Genomic DNA, 23,052 nt, shown 5'->3' on the forward strand with positions numbered 1-23,052 from the left:
GAGCCCTGGTCTGGGAAGGTCCCACATGCCGCAGAGCAGCTGGGCCCGTGAGCCACAACTGCTGAGCCTGTGCGTCTGGAGCCTGTGCTCCGCAACAAGAGAGGCCGCGACAGTGAGAGGCCCGCGCACCGCGATGAAGAGTGGCCCCCGCTCTCCGCAGCTAGAGAAAGCCTTCGCACAGAAACGAAGACCCAACACAGCCATAAATAAATAAATAAATAAATTAAAAAAAAAAAAAAAAAAGATTACAACCTGATTCTCCCCCCAAAACCCATGAAAGCCAGAAGGCAGTGGGATGGCTTATTTAAAGTCCTGAAAGAAAAAAAAGTGTCAACCAAGAATTCCATATGCATCAAAACTATCTTTCAAGAATGAAGGAGAAATTAAGACATCTCCAGATAAACAAAAGCTGAGGGAGTTCATTGCTAGTAAACTTGCCCTAAAGGGAGTCTTTCAGGCTGAAATGAAAGGACAGTAAACAGTAACTCAAAGCCATATGGAAAGGTAAAGAACACTAGCAAAGGTAACTACGTAGGTAAATAGGAAAGCCAGTATTATTGTACTTTTGGTATGGCTCGCAACTTCTCCCCTTTTACTATATTACATAATGGGCAAATATATAAAACAAAAATTTAACGCCTATATTAATGGGTATTCAATGTATAAAGAAGTAATCTAGGATAATAACAATATAAAGGGGTGGGGTGACTATATATAGGATACGAGTGTTTATATTTTATTGAAATTAAGTTGGTATTATTCAAACTACATTGTTGTAAGTTAAAGATGTTAACTGCAATCTCCAAGGTAATTAAGAAATAGCTAAAAAAAAAAAAAAAAAGGGAATCAAAGTGGTATAGTACCAGAAAAAGGCAGTGATAGAGAAACTGAGGAACAAAAAGCATAAAAGACAGACAGGAAACAGACAGACAGCAGAAGTAAATCCTTTATCAGTAATCTGGTTAAATGGAAATGGATTGAACTCTCCTATTAAAAACATAGGTTATAAGACTGGATAAAAACAGCATCCATCCATATACCACAAGAGATTCACTTTAGATGAAAATATGCAAAAAGGCTGAAAGTAAAAGGATAGTAAAGGTATTCCATGCAAATAATAATCAAAAGAGAGCTGGGGTAGCCATACACTTATTAGACAAGATAGATTTTAAATCAAAAACTGTCAAGAAAAAAAGAACATTGTACAATGGTTAAAGGGTCAATTTACCAGGAAGATATAACAATTATAAACATATGTGCACCCAACATCAGGCCACCTAAATGTATGAAACAAATAGTAAGATAACTGAAGGGAGAAATAGCATCACAAAAAATCCATGAGATTTCAATACCTCACTTTCAACAATGCATAGAATATCCAAGCAGAAGATCAATAGGCAAACAGGGGACTTAACTCTGTGGATGAAACGGACCTAACACACATACACAGAATATTCCACCCAGCAGCACGGCACAAATTCTTCTCAAGGACAGATCACAGGTTAGGTCACAAAGCATGTCTTAACAAATTTAAGAAGACTGAAATCATACCAAGCATCTTTTCTATCCACAATGGTAGACACTAGAAATCAAAAACTGGAGGAAAACTAAATTCAAAAAAATGCGGATACTAAACAACACACACCTGAACAACCAATGGGCCAAAGAAATCAAACGGGAAATCAAAAACTATCTTGAGACAAATGAAAGAGGAAACACAACATACCAAAACTTATAGGACACAGAAAGAGTTCTTAAAGGGAAGTGTATGGTGATCAATGTCTGTCTGAAGAAAAAAAATCTCAAATAAACAACTTAATTTTACACCTCAAGGAATCAGAACAAGAAGAACAAACTAAGCCAAAAGGTAACAGAAGAAAGGAAATAACAAAGATCAGAGTGGAAATAAATAAAACAGAAACCGGGGGGAAAAAAACAGTAGAAAAGATCAACAAAACTAAGAGTTGGCTTTTTGAAAAGATAAAAAAAGGAGACAAATCTTTAGGTAGACTAAGGAAAAAGATAAGACTAAAACAAAAAAATTAGATGAAAGAGGAGACAATACAACAGATACCACACGGATAAAAAGGATCATAAGAGACTCCTGTGAACAATTACACATCAACAAATTGAATGACCCAGAAGAAATGGATAAATTCCCAGAAACACACAACCTACCAACACTGAATCATAAAGAAACAGACAATCTGAACAGACCAATAACAAGTAAGGAGACTGAATTGGTGATCGAAAACCTCCCAACAAAGAAAAGCCCAGGACTTTGGGTGGGATTCACCAGGGAAAACCTGGTGAATCCCACCCAACATTTAAAAAGAATTAATACCAATCCTTCTCACACTCTTCCAAAAAAACGGAAGGGGAAGAAACACTCCCAAACTCACTTTACGAGGTCGGCGTTACCCTGATACCTGAGCCAGATAGTGACATCAGAAGAAACAAAACTACAAGCTAATATCCCTGATGAATACAGATGCAAAATTATCCTTCTCTTTATACAAATTAGAACTTATTACCCCTGTTAAAGGGCAAGAGGGACAGTTCACATGAAGTTGAAGACTGGGTGACCTGATCTGTGGTGACAGATCATCCCTGGGGGCCGCCGACTGGGGAGGGGCAGGACGGATCCCCTGGAGTGAGGCTGGGGCCCATGTCTTCATCAAGGTGTAGCTTGTGAGATACGATACATATCACATAATATATACATTATACATGTGCTATAACGTGTGCATTACACATGTTAAATCAAAGCTACCAAACTGTTTTCTCAAGATCCGTGCACCTCACTGCACGTGAAGTCACTCCTAAAATTTAAAAAGACTTGCGGGACTCCCCTGGCGGTCCAGTGGTTAAGGCTTTGCCTTAAAATGTAGGGGGTGTGGGTTGGATCCCTGGTTGGGGAGCTAAGATCCCACATGCCTTGCAGCCAAAAAACCAAAACGTAAAACAGAAGCAATATTGCAGCAAATTCAATAAAGACTTAAAAAAAATAAACAACTATCCTTTTCAAAAAATAAAATGAAATAGAAAGAGTTGCAATCATGATTCCCTGACTGCCTGTGCTCCGGCCCAACGTGCCCACCTGTGCCAGGCCCGACCTGCCTGGTCCCTCCCCACACATGCTGGCTTTCACGGGGGTGTTGGGCTTGTGGAAGTTTTAAAAGAGCCGCACAGGGCTTCCCTGGTGGTGCAGTGTTTAAGAATCTGCCAGCCAATGCAGGCGACACGGGTTTGAGCCCTGGTCTGGGAAAATCCCACATGCTGCGGAGCAACTAAGCCCGTGAGCCACAAATACTGAGCCTGCACTCTAGAGCTCGCGAGCCACAATTACTGAGCCCACGTGCCACAACTACTGAAGCCCGCAAGCCTAGAGCCCGTGCTCTGCAACAAGAGAAGCCACCGCAATGAGAAGCCCGCGCACCACAACGAAGAGTAGTCCCCGCTCGCCGCAACTAGAGAAAGCCCGCGTGCAGCAACGAAGACCCAACGCAGCCAAAACTAAATAAATAAATTTACTTTTAAAAAGTAAATAAAATAAATAAAAAATTAAAAAATAAAAGAGCCACACACTGTTTGATCTTCCTCCCATGAGGGGTGGTGGGTCTCAGTCCCGCCCCTGCCCTTGAATCTGGGTGGGCTTGTGGCCACTGAGACCAGTTAGGGCAGTGGACCGCACCTGTCTGCTTGCTGGTCTCACGTTTGCAGAGCCGGGACCCACCAGCTAGACGTCCAAGTCCCAGAGTGGCCGCTCTGGGGACACGACACAGCCTGGGGGAGGACACGCCCGCCCAGCTGTCCCAGCTCCCGCTGGTCCACTCCTGGTGGGCCCGAGGCCTGCACACGTGCGTCCTTTCTGGATCCCTGACCCACATGGTTTCCTGCCACTCCGTTTTCGGGTGACTCCTGACCCAGAGACACCTGGGACACCAGCCCCACTCCAGGCCTTACCTGACGACGTCCACCGACGCGGCCCCCGACTTGAAGAAGTCAGTGGAGTCTTCCACCTCCAGGACGTTGGGGAGAATCCGTTTCCAGGCACCCTGGGAAGCAGGAGCGGTGAGCACACAGCTCCCGGGGCCCAGGCGCGAGCGGCGGGGGTGGGAACAGCCCCGGGTGCGTGCGCACCGCCCGGCGCCAGGCTGGCCCGTCCACTCCGCTCTCTGACGCTCCCGGTGCCTCATGGTACTGGGGTGATAGCCTCCCTGGGGCAGCAGGAGCCCAGGCTGCTGTCCGCACACCCACCTCACCCTGACCGCAGCTTCGCAGGGGTCCCCACGCTGGTCCAGGGGGGGCGGGAGGGCGGATGTGCTGGAGCTGCTCCCGAGACCCGCCCCCCGCCAGCCCCACCTGGAGGGTTGCCCGGGGTGGGCGTCCCCGCGTGACACTGTGCGTGGGTGCTGCCACGTGGAAGGGACAGCAAAGTGGGGGGTGGTTCTGTGAGTGAACGGGGCCACCGAGGGGGCTTGGAAGCCCTGGGTCTTGTCCTCACAGAGAGGCTAGCTGGCTCTGTGCCCCTCTGCCCCGGGCCTGTGGAGGGCAGTGGTTCCTGCCCCCGGCCTCGTGGACGAGCGTGGACAGGGCAGTGAGAGCCGAGTGGGCAGCACAGGAGGGCCATCCTATGGGTCATGATGGAACACGACGGGACACTATGGGACGACTGCTCGCGGGGCAGCTCCCAGTCGGGCCTTTCAGGGCAGGAGCCGGGAGGCCCACACTCAGGCCGGGCTCCAGGCTGTGGCCCAACCAGGACCAGCCCCCAGTGACCCCTAGGCTGACCCTCCCTGGCCTCTCTCAGGAGGCTGCCCTGGATTTGCTCCCGCCCCCCATCCTCCTGGGGACCATCAGCAGCCGTCCCGAGCCACCCCCGCCCCACACAACTGCGCCTTCTCCCCGGGCCTCCACCCAGGCTCTCACCCTCTGGTGACATGCTTCCTTGAACCCCCAGCTCACACTCAATCCTGGGCATCCTTCAAGGTCAACTGCTAAATCACCTCTTGCCCAAAACCTTCATTGACTGCAACGCTCGCTCAGCCTGGGGCCAGCAGTCACTGTCACTGTGTGGGCGCTGCACGCCGGCCCTCCTGGGGTGTGTGGAACCCGAGCGGCCGCGTGGCCTCGTCCAGACCCCGGCTCGGCCCCTGACAAGCCGTCAGATGCAGGCAGCCTCCCCTGCCTCGGTCTCCTCATCTGGGCAAGGGGCTGGGGGCAGCCCTGGGGGCATCCCCGGAATGAGGCTGGCAGAGCTCGGGGTGCGGGAGCCCGTGAGGCCTCTGCTGCACAGCCGGAACTCAGTTTAGAGCAACCCGGACACTCTAGAAGCATCTGCTTTTCTTATGACTGTTGGCCTCACGGCCAGCGGCACTGAGGTCCTAACAGCTGCCACTAAGCTGTTACCTCTTCTGCCACCAGCCTCAGCCATCCTGGTACCACTCGGCCACAAGCTCCAGAAGGCAGTCTGTCCAGCTGGCCCCGTAACCCCAGGGCAGGCTCAGGCCCAGGGCCAGAGCAATTGCTCCAAGAATACTTCTTGAATGAACAGGCGCTTTTTTTTTAATAGACATTCAGAAAGTTCAGCCTCCATCTGAGGAGGTGCTCGGTGCCCCCCGGACCGGCAGGCTCCCCCGCCCGCCCTTGCTGGGTCCTGCGTCCGCACTGGTCACGAGCACCCGGTCGCCCCGCGGCCGCCGCCTGGCCCTCCGTGTCTCCCCGGCTCTCAGGGCCTCGGCATGTGCTGTGCCTGCCGTCTCTCTCCACCTGGGTCTCAGCACAAACCACCTCCCTACCCAGGGTGGCCTTCCCCGACCTCCCTTCTGCAGCATCCCCGGCCTCCAGGCACCTCGTTCCCATCACCGTTACTGCCCTCTGAGCACATCTCCCGTCGGAAATTATTTTATTCCCTTGCCTGGTCGTTCGCTGGCTCTCTTCCCTGTGAGAAGGGACACACATGACAGCAGAGACACTGCCGACCATCACACCCCTCGTGTCTGGACGTGTATCTCAAATAAGCAAACCCACGACCGAATGACTGAACAGCTGAAAATCCATCCAGCGCCCTCTGAGCGACACAGCTAAACACCCTCAAAACCACGCCTTCCAGGGAGAGGGTGGTGGAGCAGAGAGCAGGAGGGGCGGTCCTGGGAAGTGGCCGATGCCTGGACTCCAGGTGGGGGCGACACCGGGCCTCCTAGAGGGCAGCGGTGTCCAGTGGCACACGGGCGGGGTGGCCCAGAGTCCAGGGTGGCCGACTGTGACAGCTGTGCTGGTGACCACGTGGGGGTCTCCCTCTCGGGAAGCCTTTCCGGAAGGTTCCGGCGCACATGCCCTACGGCAGGACAGCTGGGTCCTTCAGCTATTCTATCTGCCCACTGTTGACAGTGTGTCCCCAGAGGAGTCGGACCCAGCAGCCAATCCTAGGTCCCAGTGGCACAGGAAGGAAGGGCAGGGGGCATCAGGAAGCCCCGTGACAGGACAGGACCAACACTGTGCCCGGGGCCAGGACATACGTCCTTAGAGGGTGTACACAGCCCGACCCCGGGGGGTGCGATTTGCGAAACGCACCTGCTGTGCACGACCTGCCCCACCCGACGGTAGCCCCGCAGGTGTCTCTTACCCGCACAGCCTCTGCCATGACCAGGTCCTCCTCCGTCAGCTCGAGGCCAGTGCTGTCTGCTCCCCTGAAGAACTGAGAGGCTGGGATCATCTTGCCATCCTCCAGCTGGATGTTCTTCACCAGCAGCTGCAAAAGGAAGGCTGTCAGGACCCGAGGCTGCCTGAGCGGTGGGCACACGCTCGTCTCCATCCTCCCCGGAGGCAGGCCCGGGAGCCCAGATAGGGCAAGGAGGCTGCTGCCGTAGGGACTCACTCGAGCTCCTTACCTGCCATCCACCCCACCACGCTCTCAAGCTCGAAAACCTGTAATGGTTGGGTTACGCTACAAAACTGATGCCTACTCGTTAGACTAAAGTAATTCAAGCACTGCCTTGAAAGTCAATGGAGAAAACAACGAATCACCCAAGAGCCAAGCTTCCAGAAACTCCCTAGAAACCTGGCAGAGGTCATCAGGTGCCCCTCGGGGCGGAGAAGCAGGTGAGCTCACGGCAGAGACCGCGTCTGTCGGGTAACAGTGGTCTAGGAAAACGGCACCTTCTGCTCACACCGGACGGAACCAGAGCCGGGCTCCCGGCTGACTGCCCACCTCTGCTGCCTTCCAAAGATGCTCCGGAGCTTTCTGGAGCTAAAGCCCAGCCAGGCCGCAGCCGGAAGTTCCTGAAAGACGCTCAACCAAGGGTCTCCGCGAAGGCTGCTTCTTTACTTTGCTGGCCTCACGGATTCAGGGAGGACTTAGCGCAACCCCTCCTCCCTCCTCCGCCCGCCGCTAGAGGTCTACACCTGCACCCTTCTCCTTGACCGCTGTTGGTGGGTAAGCACGGTCACGATCATGCAGAGAAGCCCAGGGGCTGCGCCTCGCTGCCCCTCACCCTGCCCCAGTGGGGGCAGAAACCCAGGCCTGAGTGACGTGAGGGTGCGGGGGCAGAGTCGGCAGAAGCAATTCACAGCGCAGAGCCTGCCCGGGGGGGCAGAAGGAGGCTGTACGGCTCCAGACCTGTATCTTTGCTGAGCGTTTTCCTCTGCCCTGGCCGCTTCCCTCGATAACTCACAAGAACTAGCACTCTGTTTCAGACCTGCTTTGGGAACGTGATCCAGGACAGACACGTGGCGTCTGAAGGCATCGACCACGGATACCTGAAACACCCAGTCACTGTAGACTGCAGGCAGCCTCGGGCCAGCAGGGTGGGCACCCAGCGTGAGCTCACGCCGGTCCGAGCAAAGCTGCTCCACACCCACCTGGCCTGTACGTGCCACCGCTACCAAGCGTTCAACATCCACAGTATTTGCTGACATTCCCAGAAGTGCTCGAAGACCCCTGCCTATCCTCCTTCTTCTCTGCCCCTGGTACCTTAAGGCCCAGATCTGCCCACCGCTGCGTGGGGTGAGCACTAAGGCGGAGTATCACGGCTGAGCGGTGGGCCTCAGAGCCAGAGAGCTAGCTAGGGCTGGACTCCCAGCTCTGCCACAGGCTAGCCTGGGTGAAGATGGGCAGGTGATTTAACCTCTTTGCTTCAGTTTTCTACTCGGTAAAATAGGTATAGTACTGATACATGTCTCATACGGTTGTTGGGAAAACTAAATTAAATCATCCAACTGTTTTACAACAGTGCCTGGCACGTAGGCATGCTATAAATATTTAGTTGCATAAATCGTAGCTGTCACTCTGAGCTGCACTCCTCTAAGGTGAGTCAGAGCATGTTATGTGCCCGGTGTGGCTTCCTTGTTCAAAGAGAAGGAAACTGAGGTACAGAGGTCCAATGACCGTGCCTTGGGCACCCGGACTCCAGTTCCGGGCTCCCCGGAGAGGGCCTCCCCAACTCTGACACCCACCCAGGGCACCCAGCTTGGGTGGGGGCACCTGGGCAGGAAGAGCCCAGGGCCAGCCTTCCCGGGACAGGGAAGAAGTAGGCCGACCCAGCAGTCGAGGGTCTTCCCTCCTGGAGCCTGTGGTCTCCTTTTCCCCTGTTTTCTCCAGAAAAGCCTGGAGTCTCCCTGTGGGGCCCGAGCCCCCGGACAGGCGTGTGTGGCCCTGAGCCTACAGTACGGACAGGGGACCCACAGCAGCAACGTTACCATTCGGTCGTCATTCCCGAAGAGGATCAGTCCCGCTTCGGTGACCACCCCTGGCCGATGGGCTCCGGGGATGGGCAAAGTTTCTCCCTCGGGCACCAGGCCTTCAGTGCTCAGCGTCGAGCCGAAAAACGTCAGCTTCTGTTGAGGACAGGAAAACCAGAAGGTGCTGGTTGAGAGAGGCCCACTGTGGCGGACCAGGAGGGGCTGAGGGGGGCTGGGAATCACGGGGTGGGGGGTGAGGGTCAGGGCACAAACGGGGGCACAGACGAGACCTGGAGAAGGCACTGAGGCCTCGGAGGGGCCCTACGTCACCGCACATTGGCCCGTGACCTCTGACCCGGGGGGACAGACAGCGGCAGGAGGTCTGCGGCAGCATCACCGGGTGAGGGTGCTGCCTGGGGACACCACCAAGCCCTGGCTACTGTGCAAAGGGTCTGGTGGCGGCGCAGGCAGCAGAGACCCCGGATGGTCTGGCAGCCAGCCTGTGAGCAGGGGTTGGGACGGCCGGGGGCTTCCTGGAGGACAGGGCTGCCCTCGACGGGGCTCGGCCAAAGGGCCCCACCCCCGGGGGCAAAGGCAAGTCAGGGCTGGGCCTGGGGTCTCTGAGAGCTGCTCCAATCAAACACAAATGCGGACCAGCCTTGAAAAGTCCCTGAGCAGACAAAACCAGTTCAGTCACACGAGCAGAGCTTAATTTAGCTTATTTTGCAAGTTGGTCAAGACCACCTTGACCTTAGTCACGTCTTGCTTGTGTCTCTGGAAATCGTAAGCAAAATTTGAACTGTTCCTCAAAATTGATATGAAGGAACCGTTAGCCAAATCCCTACCATTTGAGAAAATTCTTGTTATAACCAGTCCCTGCCTCCTCAATTCGCAAGCTCACCAATAGACCGCGTGTGGTCTGAGGGCTCCCGGTTCCGGAACTGACTTTTCCGTGTGTGCACAATAAACTTACTTAGCAGTACTTCTCCGATTCATCGGTTTTACTTCTGCTATTTCGGAACTTTTGGCAGCCCGGGACTGAGAGTTGAACAACCAACACAGCTCGACCCCAGAGCTGCCAGCGGCCTTGCTCCATGCCGGCTCCTCTCCTTCAGCCACGGGTCCCGAGGGAGAGGCCGAGGGGGCCGGGGCACCTGGCCGGCGTTGGGGGTCTGGCCGATGGCTATGTACCGCTTAGCTCAGCCGCATTCTGATAGATATGCAGCCGGGGGACACACACGGAGCACAGCCCGTCCCGGCCACGCAGGGACACACCTGCCCACAGGCCTCCGTCCAGGCACCCGGCACCTTGTCGTTCCCGCGGATCCAGTTATGAATGGCCTCTGCGGGCTGCTCCCAGTTGATCTGCGGGGCAGGACGTGTGTGCTCAGCGGTCTCTCCCCGCTCCCTGACCATCTGGGCAACACCTCTGGCCTCCCCTCCTGTCCTGATGACCCTGACACTGGGTGGACCCCTGGGCACGGGCTGGGAAGTCTGGCTTCCTCTCGACTCCAGTCCGAGGCCCAGAGCTGGGCTGGGCCTTCCCCTGGCAACCCGGCTCTGGGTGCGCGTGGACCCTCAGTCTTTCATGGGATGTGAACTCCAGGATGGCTTGTGGGAGATAATGTTCTGTGGTCAAGAAGTCCAAGGCCCTACACAAAGTGCAGGCCTGTCCCACCCCATCCCTCCCCCCTGGCGGCTTCTCCTCACTTACAGGGCTCCCACAGATCCCGACAGAGCGCCCCGCGAGCCCTGAGCACAGGTACAGCCCATGGGCCCACCTAGGCTCCCGACCTGCGACAGCCCCGGGAAGCTGAATTCCCTCTGGTGTCTCATCTCAGACATGAGGAGCCAGCACCACAGCTGATTCTTACACCCTCCCCCCCCACCAGCTCTTCTCCCTGAGCGCCCCGCCTACCTCTTCCTAAGGAGGAACCGGGAAGAACCCAAACAGACCCTGTTCCCTGCCTGTCCAGGTGCCACTCGAGCCTAGCTCATGCTTCCTGCACTGGGGCTGCTCTTTCTTCTGGCCTTAAACAGGTACGTCCTGGCCGCCCGTTTTCCCCAGCCCGGGCACAGGCAGGCTTTGGGTGGGCAGGGCCCTGGCACTCACCTGGGCTGTTTCCTTCTTCTGAATCCCCTCGTAGGTGGCGCCGTCCTCAGGCTGAGGGAGCCTGGGGGCTCTGCCCTCAGCGATCAGCTTCACGGCCTGAACCTGGGGAGACACGGGTTGGTTGGTGTCCCCAACATTAGGGCCCCCCAACTCCCAGACCCTGGGTTCACACTGAGTCTGGACCAGGCCACTCACTGAACAGACCCACCTGGAACCACGCGGGCACGTGACGGGCACCCACGGAATGGGTGCTGTAGGGACAGGTAAAATTAGTTCGAATCTACTTCCAGTCTCAGCAATGAGTGCAAGACCCCACCCTCTCTCCCACACAAGGCCCTAGAAGATCATGTAAGCTAAAGCCCTCTACGGGTGTAACACACACCAATGTCCACGTTTTTGTCTAAAACCTTCCCTGTCTGTTAGGGAGAATGGCTCCTGGACCGCGTGATGGGTTTGGAGGTCCCTAATAAGTTAAGCAAGAAGTTTCTCTGCTCCAGGAAAGAGGAAGGTTGTGGAGAAGAAGTCAGGGTTGTAGGGGAGGAGAGCCAAGGCGCTGGGCCCAGAGGGAGGGAAGGTGGTGGTGGGAGCCCCCGGAGACCCGAGGCTGAGAAGCCGGGAGAGCTCAGAAGTGTCTAAGGCAGGACTGCCCAGGGGGAACTTCCCTGGTAATGGATGTGTTCCACGTCAGCCCCGTGTGGTTTCTGGGGACCTGAAATGTAGCCAGTGAGCCTGATGACCTCGATCTTTAACTACAAGTCATTTAAATTAATTTAATAACCACCCGTGGCTAGCGGCTGCCCACTGGACGCCGCCCTGAAGGATGCTCTTGGTTGTTCTCTGCAGGATGAGCAAGATGACCCCTTCCTGCCTCTCACGCCAAACCTCCAGCAGGTCTCCCTGCTCACTCCTGTGATCAGGTGGATCCAAGGCCGCATAATGGGGCCCAGGGCTGGGGGCGCAGCCACTGCTGTGCTATGGAGATGTCCCCATCGGACTCCTGTCCTGGCCGGCCTCCCCCACTGGACACACCACCTCTACGGGGCCTGCACAACCAGCTCTGACATCAGCCTTTTGGGTTGGCCCTCCTCCTCCTGCAGGAATTCAGTGCAGTGACCACACCTGGGCCAGCCTTCACCAGAAGCCCCCAAGACCGGAACATGTGACAGAGGCTGCCAATCAGAGCGCTCCCCCATGCTGGCCAGTGATTGGCTTGGGGTCATCACATGACCTAAATTGGCCAATCAGAGTCTCCTCTGATTTTTTGTTCATAAATTCTAGGGGAAAGAGGGTTTCTCTTCCCCTGGAATCAAGAGGTGTAAAACTTGAGCCACCAGTGACTACTTTTCCTCCCATTTAAGGGCAACCTGAGGATGAAGCTAATCAAACGGAGGAAAGTAGAATCAGGGTGAAGAAATAGAAAGATAGAATCCCGTGACAGGCCTTAAGCCTCTGGATTCAGCCAGGCTTGATGGGATCCTGCCTGGAGTCTTCTATCTTAAATGAGCCAAAAATATCCCTTTTTGGCTAAAGCTTGTTGAGTTGTTCTGACAGTTGTAAGCAAGAGTCCTGCCTTATACAATATTATATGTCCTAATCCTACCTCTGAAACCCTGAAGTGAGAGTTCTCCCCCTCCAGAATCCTGGCCAGCTCAGGGCAGCAGGCTGGAGCTGGGCGGGGTGGGGTGGGGGTGCCAGCAGGGGAGGCCCTGGGGGCAGCCTTACCATCCCTTTAATGCCTTCGGGGAAGAGGAAGCGGCTGTACAGCGTGCTCACAGTGTCGTCCGGGAAGATCTCACACTCCTTCTGGAGCAGAAGGTCCCCGGTGTCCAGACCATCATCTGCCCAAAAGATGGTAAACCCCCCCTTCTTGTCTCCATGGATGAGGGTCCTAGGGAGCAGAGGAGTGGAACCTGAGTCCGGAAGGAAGGGCCACGGAGAAGGAGGCCCTGGGGGCTGCCCCTGTGACCGTCGCCGCCCTGCAGCACACCCCCATCTCCCCAGGGGAGGACCGAAGAAGGAAAATGGTGTTTACTGATGCCCACTGTGTGCCAGGTATTGTGCTAAAAGCCTTAACGCCCCGTGTAAATTTATCCTCCCCACTGGTGTAACAGCATCGCATGCCCCTTTTACAGATAAGGAGACTAAGGCCCAGAGAAGTGAGGAGACATGACTGGAGGTCAGGGAGCCTGAATCCTAATCAGACCAGTCTGACTACAAACCCGCTCTCTTCTCCAGCGCAGATGCCTCCCCTTCCTGACTGCTCCTCTGAACAGCTCCACCCTCCAGATACATACATCACCTCTCATCTCAGGCTACCTTGTTCAGGTGATTCTTTCCTCCATCTCTATCTCTTTCCAAGTGGGGGGCTGCTGAGAGCACCGGTAGCCGGTGGGGGTTAGAGCAGGCCTCAGGGAGCCCCCCAGCCCACTCTGCCCCGGCAACCCCGCTGCAGGACGGGAACACTTCGCGGTTCACTGTGGGAATGCAGGGTGCACGGCGCTGCCTGACCCCAGTTCTTGCTCAGGGATCGTGCTGCGATCCACCGCGTGGACGCCGTCTGGCAGCACGCACAGGCACCGCGTGACACCTGCTCCTCAGCCGCAGAGAAAAGCTCCGGGCTGAGGGACGGGGACGATTCAGGCAGATGGGGTGTCTGGGCCCTGGCTCACCAGTTGATGGCCGAGGCCCCCCGGTGCCGGGGGAGCAGACTCGGGTGGTAGATGATGGAGCCGTGGCGGGGGGCGCTGATGATCTCCGTGGGGATGAGCTGGCTGCAGAAGGGCAGCACGTTGAGCTCGGCTCCCAGGGCCTGGTACGCCGCCACCACGTTGGGCAGAGCCTGTCCCCTTGCCCGCCAGCGGGGGAACTTGAACACTGGCACTCCATCCTCGTCGGCCTTCAGGCCTGCGGGACAGCGGGTGAGAAACCGCTCCCCACTGCCGCACCCACTGCGACTCGGCACCTCTGCCTGCCCCGCGGGGTGGCTCCCGCACCTCCTCCCCAAGCCTGTCCCCCCAGCTTCCCCCACTGCCCAGCCGGGCTGCCCTGGGCAGCCCAGAGGGTATGGCGCCGGCCGGGGCCCAGGTCTCAGGAGCTGCTGCGCCAGGACTGACCTCTGCTGACCGCCTCCCTCTCCCAGACGCCCGCCTGACCCCTGGCCTCTTTAGCTGCCCGGAGCAGGGCGCCCTCCCCGCGGGTCTGATGCGCAGTCCGCAAGCCCCCAAGTTCTAGAATGCAGCTTCCTGCCTCTGCCTGCCCCACTGCCCCTCGGAGGTGGCGCTGTCCCTGCCGTCACCAGCCGCTTCCTCCCCTCTGCCTGCCCCTCAGCCCCTGTCCAGCACTTCCCAGCCCTCGGTTCTCTGGTACACACCTGGCTGATGTGTGGCCCTGGCTGACCTGACACAGTATCGGTCCCTCTGCCTCTGTGCCCTGGGTTCAGGGACGTGGGTCAACGTGAGCAGACCGGACCACGCTTGCAAAAGTTGTCCCCACTGTGACCAGGGACATCTGCTGGACATCTGAGGTCAGGTCAAGAAGCAGCCCCAGCCAGGCTCAGAGCTGCCGTCAGGGGTCCCCGAGTGGCTACGGGCAGGACTCAGGCTGTGCTACGGGTTGCGGTGGGCTCAGATCTGGAGCCGAGGCCTGGCTGGCATGGGGGCAGCCTGCACTCTCCATCTGGGGAGACTCTCTATTCCTAATGCACCAAGCCCTGGGGCCTGGCAGCCCCGCGAGGCCCCCTTCCTCGTCTGGCCCCACATTCTGAATCCATCAGGCCTGAGAAGGACCCGGGAGGGGCCTGAAGGCCTGTTCATCGAGCTGAGGACCCTGCTTCCTGCTGCGCTGCTGACGTGCCCTCGGGAACTTGTTAGAAATGTGACTCCCAGGCCCCTCCCATCCCTCTGAGCAGAAACTCCGGGGCCGGGGGCAGTGTCGGGGCCTCAGCACTCTGCTCAACAGGTGTCCCCCGAGACGCGGTGCAGGGCACGCTCACGTCTGAGAACGCTGGCCACGGTGACTCCCGCCTGGGGGCCTTTTCAGAGCATGGGTGCCGCGGTCGGGGGAGCCCAGAGTGGTCAGACTGAAGGGCCCTGGGAGCAGGCCAGGCTTCTCCACGGCCCTTCTCCAGGACACAAGCCCCACCCTGCAGTCCACTTGGTTCCAGAAAAGCCCAGTGGCCAACTGGCACCTGAGCAGGATCCGGGGTGGACCATGAGAGGCCACTTCTGTCCGGGGAAGCCCACAGCCCCACACAAGACCCCGCAGGCTCTGCTCCCACCACGGCCCACGGGGCAGCCCCTCTCCGTGCTCCTGGGCCACCACTCACCTAGGGGGTCCGCCTTCCCATCCTTGTCCGGCACAGTGAACACGCCCACGACCTTGTGACCCTCCTCCCTCAGGTGGCAGTAAACTTCCTGGCCGAACAGGCTCTGTCCGATCACTGCGATCTTCATGGCAGCGGGGCTGGGGCGGGAGGACCTGGGAAAGGAATACGACCTCGGCGTCAGACAGGGCTCGCTGGCCCAAGGGGGCAGCCCACCCGGCCCCGCCCCAACCCCTCGGCCCAGCTCTGGGCTCCCTGGGCCGCCGGCCACTGCGGGGAGGCGGCCGCATGAGGAACGAAGGAAGAGGTCCTGAACGGTGGGCCTGTAGATACTGCAGCGTGAGTCGCATGCGAGCGCAGCCTCGGGGACTCCCCCTTGGAACCTCCAACACGGCATGGGGCGCTGCGTGTGGTGTCTTCCCAGGCGTATCTGAGCATGTTTCTGTAACTAACCAGTCCTGTGACCTCGGTCAAGTCACATCAGCTTCAGTTTCCTCACTTGTTGATGAGAAAGATGTTCCTCAAATGCTTCCAGCCTGCAGGCCAGGCTCTCCCTGGGCAGGAAGCAGCAATGGGCCTGGACTTGGGCTGCATAGAGACAGATGCCCAGTGGACGGGCCGAGGACGGAAGGTGTGGTGGGAGGTGCGACGGGTGCCACTGGGCTGCATGGGGAGATGCGCGGCTGGACCAAAGTTTGCTCATTCATTCACCATGCTCATATCCGTAAAACCTATTATCTACTTGATACGTTTCTTTAAATTATCTATCTACAAAAATATACATTTTTGGAGAAAATTTTATTGAAGTATTACATGCTTCGGACATACAGAAAAGTGTACAGACCGTAAGTATGTAGCCCAATGAATTTTCACAAACTGAACACACCAGTATAATCAGCGCTCAGTAAAGAAACACTCCAGAAGCCCATTTAGATAACAGAGAGGTAGGATGTGGGTGGACTCCGTTTACATAAATGGAATCACACTGCGTGATGTTCTGTGGATCGTTTCCCCCCAGCACTGTGCATGTAGCTGTGCTGTGTCCATTCTCATTGCTCCACAGTGTTTCCCTGTGAGCGTAAATAAATACGCTCACGCATCCATCCTACTGTGAGTGGACATTTGGGTCGTTTCCAGCTTGAAGCTATTACCAAGACGGATGTGATACAGATTCTGGCACGTGGTTCTTACTGAATACAAGAATACACTTCCGTTGGGTGAGTACCTGGGAGTGGAGTTCCTGGGTCCCAGGTGTGAAAATGTTCAGCCTCACCAGCCTCTGCCAGTTTTCCAAAGTGGTTTTACCGATTTCCACGTGCTTTGCGTTGCAGCCTCCTATCTGTTCATTTTACTGTCCTGCTGACACGGACTGGAGTTATCCTGCTGGGGTTTCACTGGCAATTCCCTGATGGGTGATGAAGGTGAGCACCTTTTCCTACGTTTATCAGCCACTTGGATTTCCTTCTGTCTGTTTTTTCCACTGGGTGATCTTTTCCTTACTGATTTTGTAGGAGGTTTTTGTTTGCTTGGTATTGTTTCATTTTGTTTTCAAATAATCTAGACTATGAGTCCTTTGTCAGATATATTTACGAAAAACATCTTCTCCAGTTCTGTGGCTGGACTCTTTACTCTGTGGTGCCTTTTGATGAACACAGTTTCTTAAACTCAATATAGTACACTGCATGAAAATCTCCCTTCATGCTTAGTGGGCTTTCTGTTATGTTTAAGAAATCTTTGCTTCCTCCAAGTTCCTAGAGATGTTCTCTTCGCCTTCTAAAATCTTTATTGTTTGACAGAGGAGCAAAGGCAACACAACGGAGCAAAGATGGTCTCTTCAACAAATGATGCTGGAACAACTGGACGTGCACATGCAAAAGATGAATCTAGACACACATCTTACACACTTCACAAAAATTAACTCAGAATGCACCACAGATGTAAATGTAAGATGCAAAAGTATAAAACTCCTAGAAGACAGCACAGGATAAAACCTCGATGACTTTGAGTATCCGGTGACTTTTTAGATACAACACCAAAGGCACGATTCAAGAAAGAAAAACATAAGCTGGACATCATCAAGATTAAAAAGTCTGCAAAAGACACTGTCAAATGAATGAGAATGGTGGTCCTGTGTGTGTGGAGTGTGTGTGTGGTGTGTGTGATATGTGTGTGAGGGTGGTGTGTATGTGTGTGGCGTGTGTGTGTATGGTGTATATGGTACGTGTGTGTGTGTGGTATGTGTGTGTGTGTGGTGTGTATGGTATGTGTGTGGTGTGTATGGTACGTGTGTGTATGCTGTGTATGGTACATGTGTGTGTGCTATGTGTGTGTGGTGTGTATGGTATGTGTGTGGTGTGTACGGTGTGTGTGTGTGTGTGTGGTATGTATGTATGTGCACGTGTGTACTGGCAGAGAAAAAGCCTGGAAGGACTCACACAGAAATATTAAAAGTCACCAGGTAGGGTTTTGGGGTTTGGAAGTCTTCTGATGATGGTAATTCTCTTTTTCTTTCCAAAATGTTTTATTTTTATTTTAATTTTTTTATTCAGCGTATATTACTTGTGGAAAAATAAAGGGGACAAAGAAGATCCCTTTGGAAGCAGGGAGGCAGGGTCAGGGAAGCCACCTGTGGAGCTGGCAGGGCAGGAGCCCTGGGCAGGGACAGCCCACCTTGGGCTTTGGCGCCAGGTAAGTCAGGTGGGGGAGCGCAGAGCCCACGAGGGCCTCCCGCCCGGTTGGCGCCCTCGGTGCCCTCCTCCCGGGGACGCTGTGGGGCTGAGGTGGCAGCAGGGGGACCGTCGGGCTCCCCAGGCCCCCCCGCCCCAGCCCAGCGGCCAGACCCTGCCCGGGGGGTGGGCCCCCTGCTCCGAGCACACTGAATTCCGTCTCCGGTACCTGAGGGAGATTCCACCTCCCCTAGGCAGGTGGCAGGTGAGGGGCCTGGACAGATGCGCCAAGGGCCCGGGCTCTGAGTACACGCAGTTAGTGCAACCCCCAAACCAGGTCGTGGGGCGGGGCTGGGGCTCTGGGGTCCCAGCTCCCGCCGGCGCAAGAAGGACGGCGGCGCGGGCGGGGGGTGGAGGGCTGGAGCTGTCCAATCACAAGAGGTCCTCGTTCCCGGCCCCCAGATCTGGCCAATCAGGGGGGACCATTCCCCATCCCGAAAATGGGGTGAGGGACTTGGGGGGGGCAGAGGGGGCAGGCGGCGCAGCGGGGCAGGACCATCTAGTCACCTTCGGTTCATCTCTTTCCCTCTCCGGCCTCAGTTTCCTTTTCTGTAAGCGGGGCTGATAACGCCCACCCAGGCCGCCCCGCCCTCCCCCACGCCACCGGGGCGCGATCCTCCACAGGCCCTGCCCCGCACCGCGGCCCTGCAGCCAGAGGATCCCCCGCCAGGCTGGAGCCTCGGCTGCCCCCGGGGGAGCCCTGACTCGCGCCCCGGCGGCCAGGCTCGCGCGCCCCCAGGCGCCTCCGCCGGGGGACCTGAGCCCAGAGCCCCCGGAGCCCCCGGAGCCGCGAGCGGCGGCGGCGGCCTCCCTCCCTGGGGCGCCGGGGAGCGGGACTCACCACGCACGGGAGGAGCGCAGGCGTCGCTGGCCAGAGCGGACCTCTGAGTCCGGGTCCGGGCAGGGGACAGAGCTGGCGCGGGCCCGGCCTGGGCGGTGGGGAGGTGGGGCCGGCCCCTGCCAGTCCCGGAGCCCCGGCCAAGGCCAGAGCCCGGGAGGGGAGGGGCCGGGCCGGGGCGGGCGGAGAGTCCCGCCGGGTCGGGGTGGCGGGGGGGGGGGGGGTAGGGCGCTCCCGGGCTGCGACCCCTCCCGGATTCACAGGTCTTTGCAAAGGCCCCGCGGCAGTGGGCACCCGCAGGGCTGACGGATAAGGGGCAAGTGGCCAGGCGGGTAACTTCGCTCGCTGGCTCAGGAACTCTCCACGTGCTGTCAAGGTCTTGCTCCGGGAAACCCACCCGTACTTCAGGAGGCTCCGACTTCAAAGTCACATCTTAAGGGAAGTTTCCCCTAACCACACCCCCGCTAGGAAAGACCCCCTCGTCACATGACCACAGAAGGGCTTCAGTGTTCCTTCAGGCACCCTCTCAGCCGCAGGTTTATCACTGCTTTCTGGATTATCTGACTGGCTCCCCCACTGGAACACGAGGTCAAAGACGGTCTCAGTCGCAGGAATTCCCCAGCACCTGGTGTAGTGCCTTGTGTTTAGTAGGTGTTCAATAACACTTGTGGATAAATGGCTGAACGTGAGGAGCCTGGGGTGGGAAAGTTGTGTGAGAACGTTGAAGCTGGAACAGAGAACGAAGAGTGACAGGTGACACTGAAGGAATGGCTGGGAGATGGGACACCCCAGAAAGGTGTTAGGAAATCAGAGAAGAACCCATAGTCCTAGGGGGCGTGCAGAGCGGAGGGGAGTCTAAGCAGCAAGCCTGGCAGCACGCCGCCTGCAGTAACACGGAAAGCAGAAAATGTGCCAGGGGACCTGGGCCGTCCAGCTAGGGCAACTTCCAGGCAGAGTGTTGAAGGTGCCTCCTGACTTCTTCTTGCTGCTTATACTAAAATGTGAGAGAAGACAGATAAGCCAAAGGAGGACTGCTAAATAAAAAGGAACCAGAACTTGCTGGTTTTCAAATTTCCTAGCTTCTCTGGATGTCAAGTGATGCTAAAATTAACACACAACTCCCAGGTGAAGGGAGACATGAGGCATGGCCATGGCAGGAAAAGAGGGTCTAAAGATGAAGCCCAGTGTATGCTGTAAGATCCTTTGTTAAGTTCTCAAAAAGGTCAAAAGTGGCACCTCAGAGTATTCGGTTCAACAGTAGGACTTTCGGGAAGCTTAAAAGTTGTCATTCAGGGCTTCCCTGGTGGCGCAGTGGTTAAGAATCCGCCTGCCAGTGCAGGGGACGCGGGTTCAAGCCCTGGTCTGGGAAGATCCCACATGCCGCAGAGCAACTAAACCCGTGCGTCACAACTACTGAGCCTGCGCTCTAGAGCCCACGAGCCACAACTACTGAGCCTGTGCGCCACAACTACTGAAGCCCGTGTGCCTAGAACCCGTGCTCTGCAACAAGAGAAGCCACTGCAACGAGAAGCCCACGCACCTCAACGAAGAGTAGTCCCCGCTCGACACAACTAGAGAAAGCCAGTGCGCGGCAACAAAGACCCAACACAGACAAAAAATAAATAAATAAATAAATAAAATAAAAAAAAAAAAAGTTGTCATTCAGCAGAAGCCCAAGGTAGAGAAGGGTGTATCTCAAAGAGGTTGAGTGGGTTTGCCAGCTGATCAAAGGACTGAACCTCAATGAGGTTCATAAAGACACACTTGGTTTTTAAAAGAATTATATTGGCAAAAGCTTGGACTGAAAGTATCAGAGACAGTGCAAAATGAAAAGAGACCTCTGGAACTGCCCTCCCCCAGCCCCAAATTCTTCTGGCAGGAAGCAGCCTGAGAAACCACACAGGTGCAAACAGAGGGTACCTTTCATGGAGATGAAAGGATGGCTTGCAGAGCAGAATGAAGAGTCCAAAGGTGGAACCAAGAGCACGAGGGCCCGCTTTCAGGCCAGAACCAGACCGAGTCCTAACGACGGCGCCGCCAGCATCTGCCCAGGGGATTTCAGGACCGTGCGGCTGAGTGACACCTGTGCGCCTCCTGCTCCTGTCCCCTTCGAGTGCCTGTGGTGGTCACGCTGTGCCTGTCCCACTGCTGTGTGCTGGGTGTGGGCGGGGGTTGGGAGTGCAGACAACTGGTCCTTGAATTCACAGGTGTTCGGATTGAGAGCCACTGTACCCCAGGAGCTACCCTGGGGAAGATAGGCCCCAGGAGCCTCCTCCACATCAGAACCTGGTTCAGACGCAGACTCTGGACTTTGAGCCCATCCTGCTGTGGCTGGGGTTTGGGGAGTGCGTATGTTTTGCGCGTGGGAGAACTGAGTAACTTGCGGGCTCGTGGAGGACTGTGGCGGTTTAGAGGTCTTTGACACGCCCCTTCAGGAGAGGAGTGCAGTTCCTCCAGCCCTTGAGTGTGGCCTGAACTCCGTGGCTCACTTCTCACACGTGCAACGTGGTGGAGGTGACAGTGTGTGACTCTGAGTCCATCCTTTCAAGACCAGATCGAGGAATGGGGCCTGAGGTCAGAGAGTGGCAGGAGGCAGCTCTCCTGCATCCTAGAACTACAATGGTGCTCTGAGTGCGTCACACTGCACCCACCTCTGCCAGCTCAGCTCGCTCTGCGGAACGCCCCTGCACTTGGTCTATCCGAGCCTTGCTTCGGCTCAGGGATGGGCTCCTGCAGCCCCAGCCCTCCTCCCTTGGTGCAGGGGACAGGAGCCTCCAGTATCTGCCCAGGGGATTTCAGGGGATTACATCCCACGTTCACAGCACAACTCACACCCTAATATACTTTGCCATATACTTGTCTGTCTTTCCACAATGGCAAGACTCCCGAGGAGGGGGAAGGGTCTCCGTCAGCTGCCTCTAAAGAGGCCCCAGCGGGCAAGTGTGGACGGAGGATGCCCCCAACAGACAGAGCCTCTGCTGAGCCTTCTGCAGGCCCCTTGGCAGCCGGGAGCACAGTGGGGGCTTGCTCGGCCCGAGGCTGAGGGTGAGAGGCGGTCTAGGGGTAGCTTAGGGGGTGAGTGTGGCTCAAGCCAGGTGGACGAGTGACCAGATGGCATCTCTTTCTGTTGTGTAAGGATGATTCAGCTGTCCTTCAGGAACTCAGGAGCTGGGTACTGTGCGTATGCTGGAAGGGAAACATTAACTCGGGAGGTCTGTGGCCTTTCGGAAAGCAAAGGCAGTGGCCGCATGACCCAGGCTTTCTTTTCCAACTTGGGGCCAGTGTTTCCTTTGCCCAAGTCCTAAGGTCTCCTGTTCAGGTACAAAGTGAGACCCGCACCCCCAACCCCTGCGTCTACCCACCTTGTGAATTATTCATGGTGTCACCTGATGCCCAGCCCCCATGGGGACTGAGAATTCAGGATGGTTTTCCTAGATATTCCCCCTTGAAATGGGCAACATGGGATTTTACATATTGTCTTAGTTCAGGCTGGTAACACGATACCACAGGCTGGGTGGCTTATAACAACAGACATTCACCGCTTGGGGTTCTGGAGGCTGGAGGTCTGAGGTCAGGGTGCCAGCATGGCCGAGTGAGGGCCCTTCTCTGGGTCACAGACTTCTCGCTGTGTCCTCATGTGGCAGAAGCAGCGAGGAAGCTCTGGGGTCCCTTTCCTAAGGGCACAAATCCCCTTCACGAGGGCTCCACCCTCATGACCCGATCACTTCCCAAAGCCCCTACCTCCTAATACCAGCATCTCTGGGGGTTAGGATTCAACATACAAATTCGGGGAAACGGACATTCAGACCACAGCACAGACAGAGGTAAAGTATGAGTGAACCTTCATACAGCTCCAGGCTTTGAACCGGGATCCACCCAAGGACCTGGAAATAAAAACAAGTGTTTCTGGAGAGCTGGGCTGACAGTCACAGAGTGCCCAGCTGTGCTCCTGTGAAGGCCTTGCACAGGGGCCTGTTGACCCCCATGTAAAATCAAACCTTGGTGGGGGGTGGCTGGGTTTGTGTCCCCAGCGCCTGTGACACTGCCTGGGCTGCAGGTGGCCCCCCAGGAGCTCAGTGCCGGGGAGCAAGTGAGAACGGCAGAGGGTCAGGCGCAGCGTCCCTCCTGGAGGTGCTTGGAGCCCAGCGGGGGAGAAGAAACCAAAGACGGGGAAGTGCTGTGATCAGTGAGAGGGGAGACGTCAGGAGTGGGGCCTGGGCTGCATCAGGCCTCCCTGGGAGGATAAGACCTGGCAGGACCGGGGTGAGTTTAATCAGGAACCACCTGATTAAATCAGTTTAATCAGGAACCCCAGGTTAGGAGCTAGGAAACACGTGCAAAGACAGAATTTATCACAAGCTCATAATGAAAC

General features: G+C 56.2%; 1 protein-coding gene across 1 annotated transcript in view; it reads right to left on the minus strand.

Annotated features, from left to right (window-relative positions):
* The window catches only part of ALDH1L1 (aldehyde dehydrogenase 1 family member L1), a 46,940-nt gene extending 28,126 nt beyond the window's left edge, over positions 1-18,814 (minus strand). Inside the window, exons 1-9 of the mRNA XM_082414910.1 lie at positions 18,684-18,814; positions 15,120-15,271; positions 13,465-13,699; positions 12,518-12,683; positions 10,796-10,897; positions 9,958-10,047; positions 8,701-8,838; positions 6,629-6,754; positions 3,967-4,058 (exon numbers count right to left, since the gene is read on the minus strand). Coding sequence (XP_082271036.1) covers positions 3,967-4,058; positions 6,629-6,754; positions 8,701-8,838; positions 9,958-10,047; positions 10,796-10,897; positions 12,518-12,683; positions 13,465-13,699; positions 15,120-15,246 — 1,076 coding nt within the window. The 5' untranslated portion in view covers positions 15,247-15,271; positions 18,684-18,814. The remainder of the gene's footprint in view (positions 1-3,966; positions 4,059-6,628; positions 6,755-8,700; positions 8,839-9,957; positions 10,048-10,795; positions 10,898-12,517; positions 12,684-13,464; positions 13,700-15,119; positions 15,272-18,683) is intronic.
* Positions 18,815-23,052: the final 4,238 nt, after the last annotated feature.

Source organism: Balaenoptera physalus (genome assembly GCF_965194825.1).
Source record: "Balaenoptera physalus genome assembly, chromosome: 11".
Classification (NCBI taxonomy): Eukaryota; Metazoa; Chordata; class Mammalia; order Artiodactyla; family Balaenopteridae; genus Balaenoptera; species Balaenoptera physalus.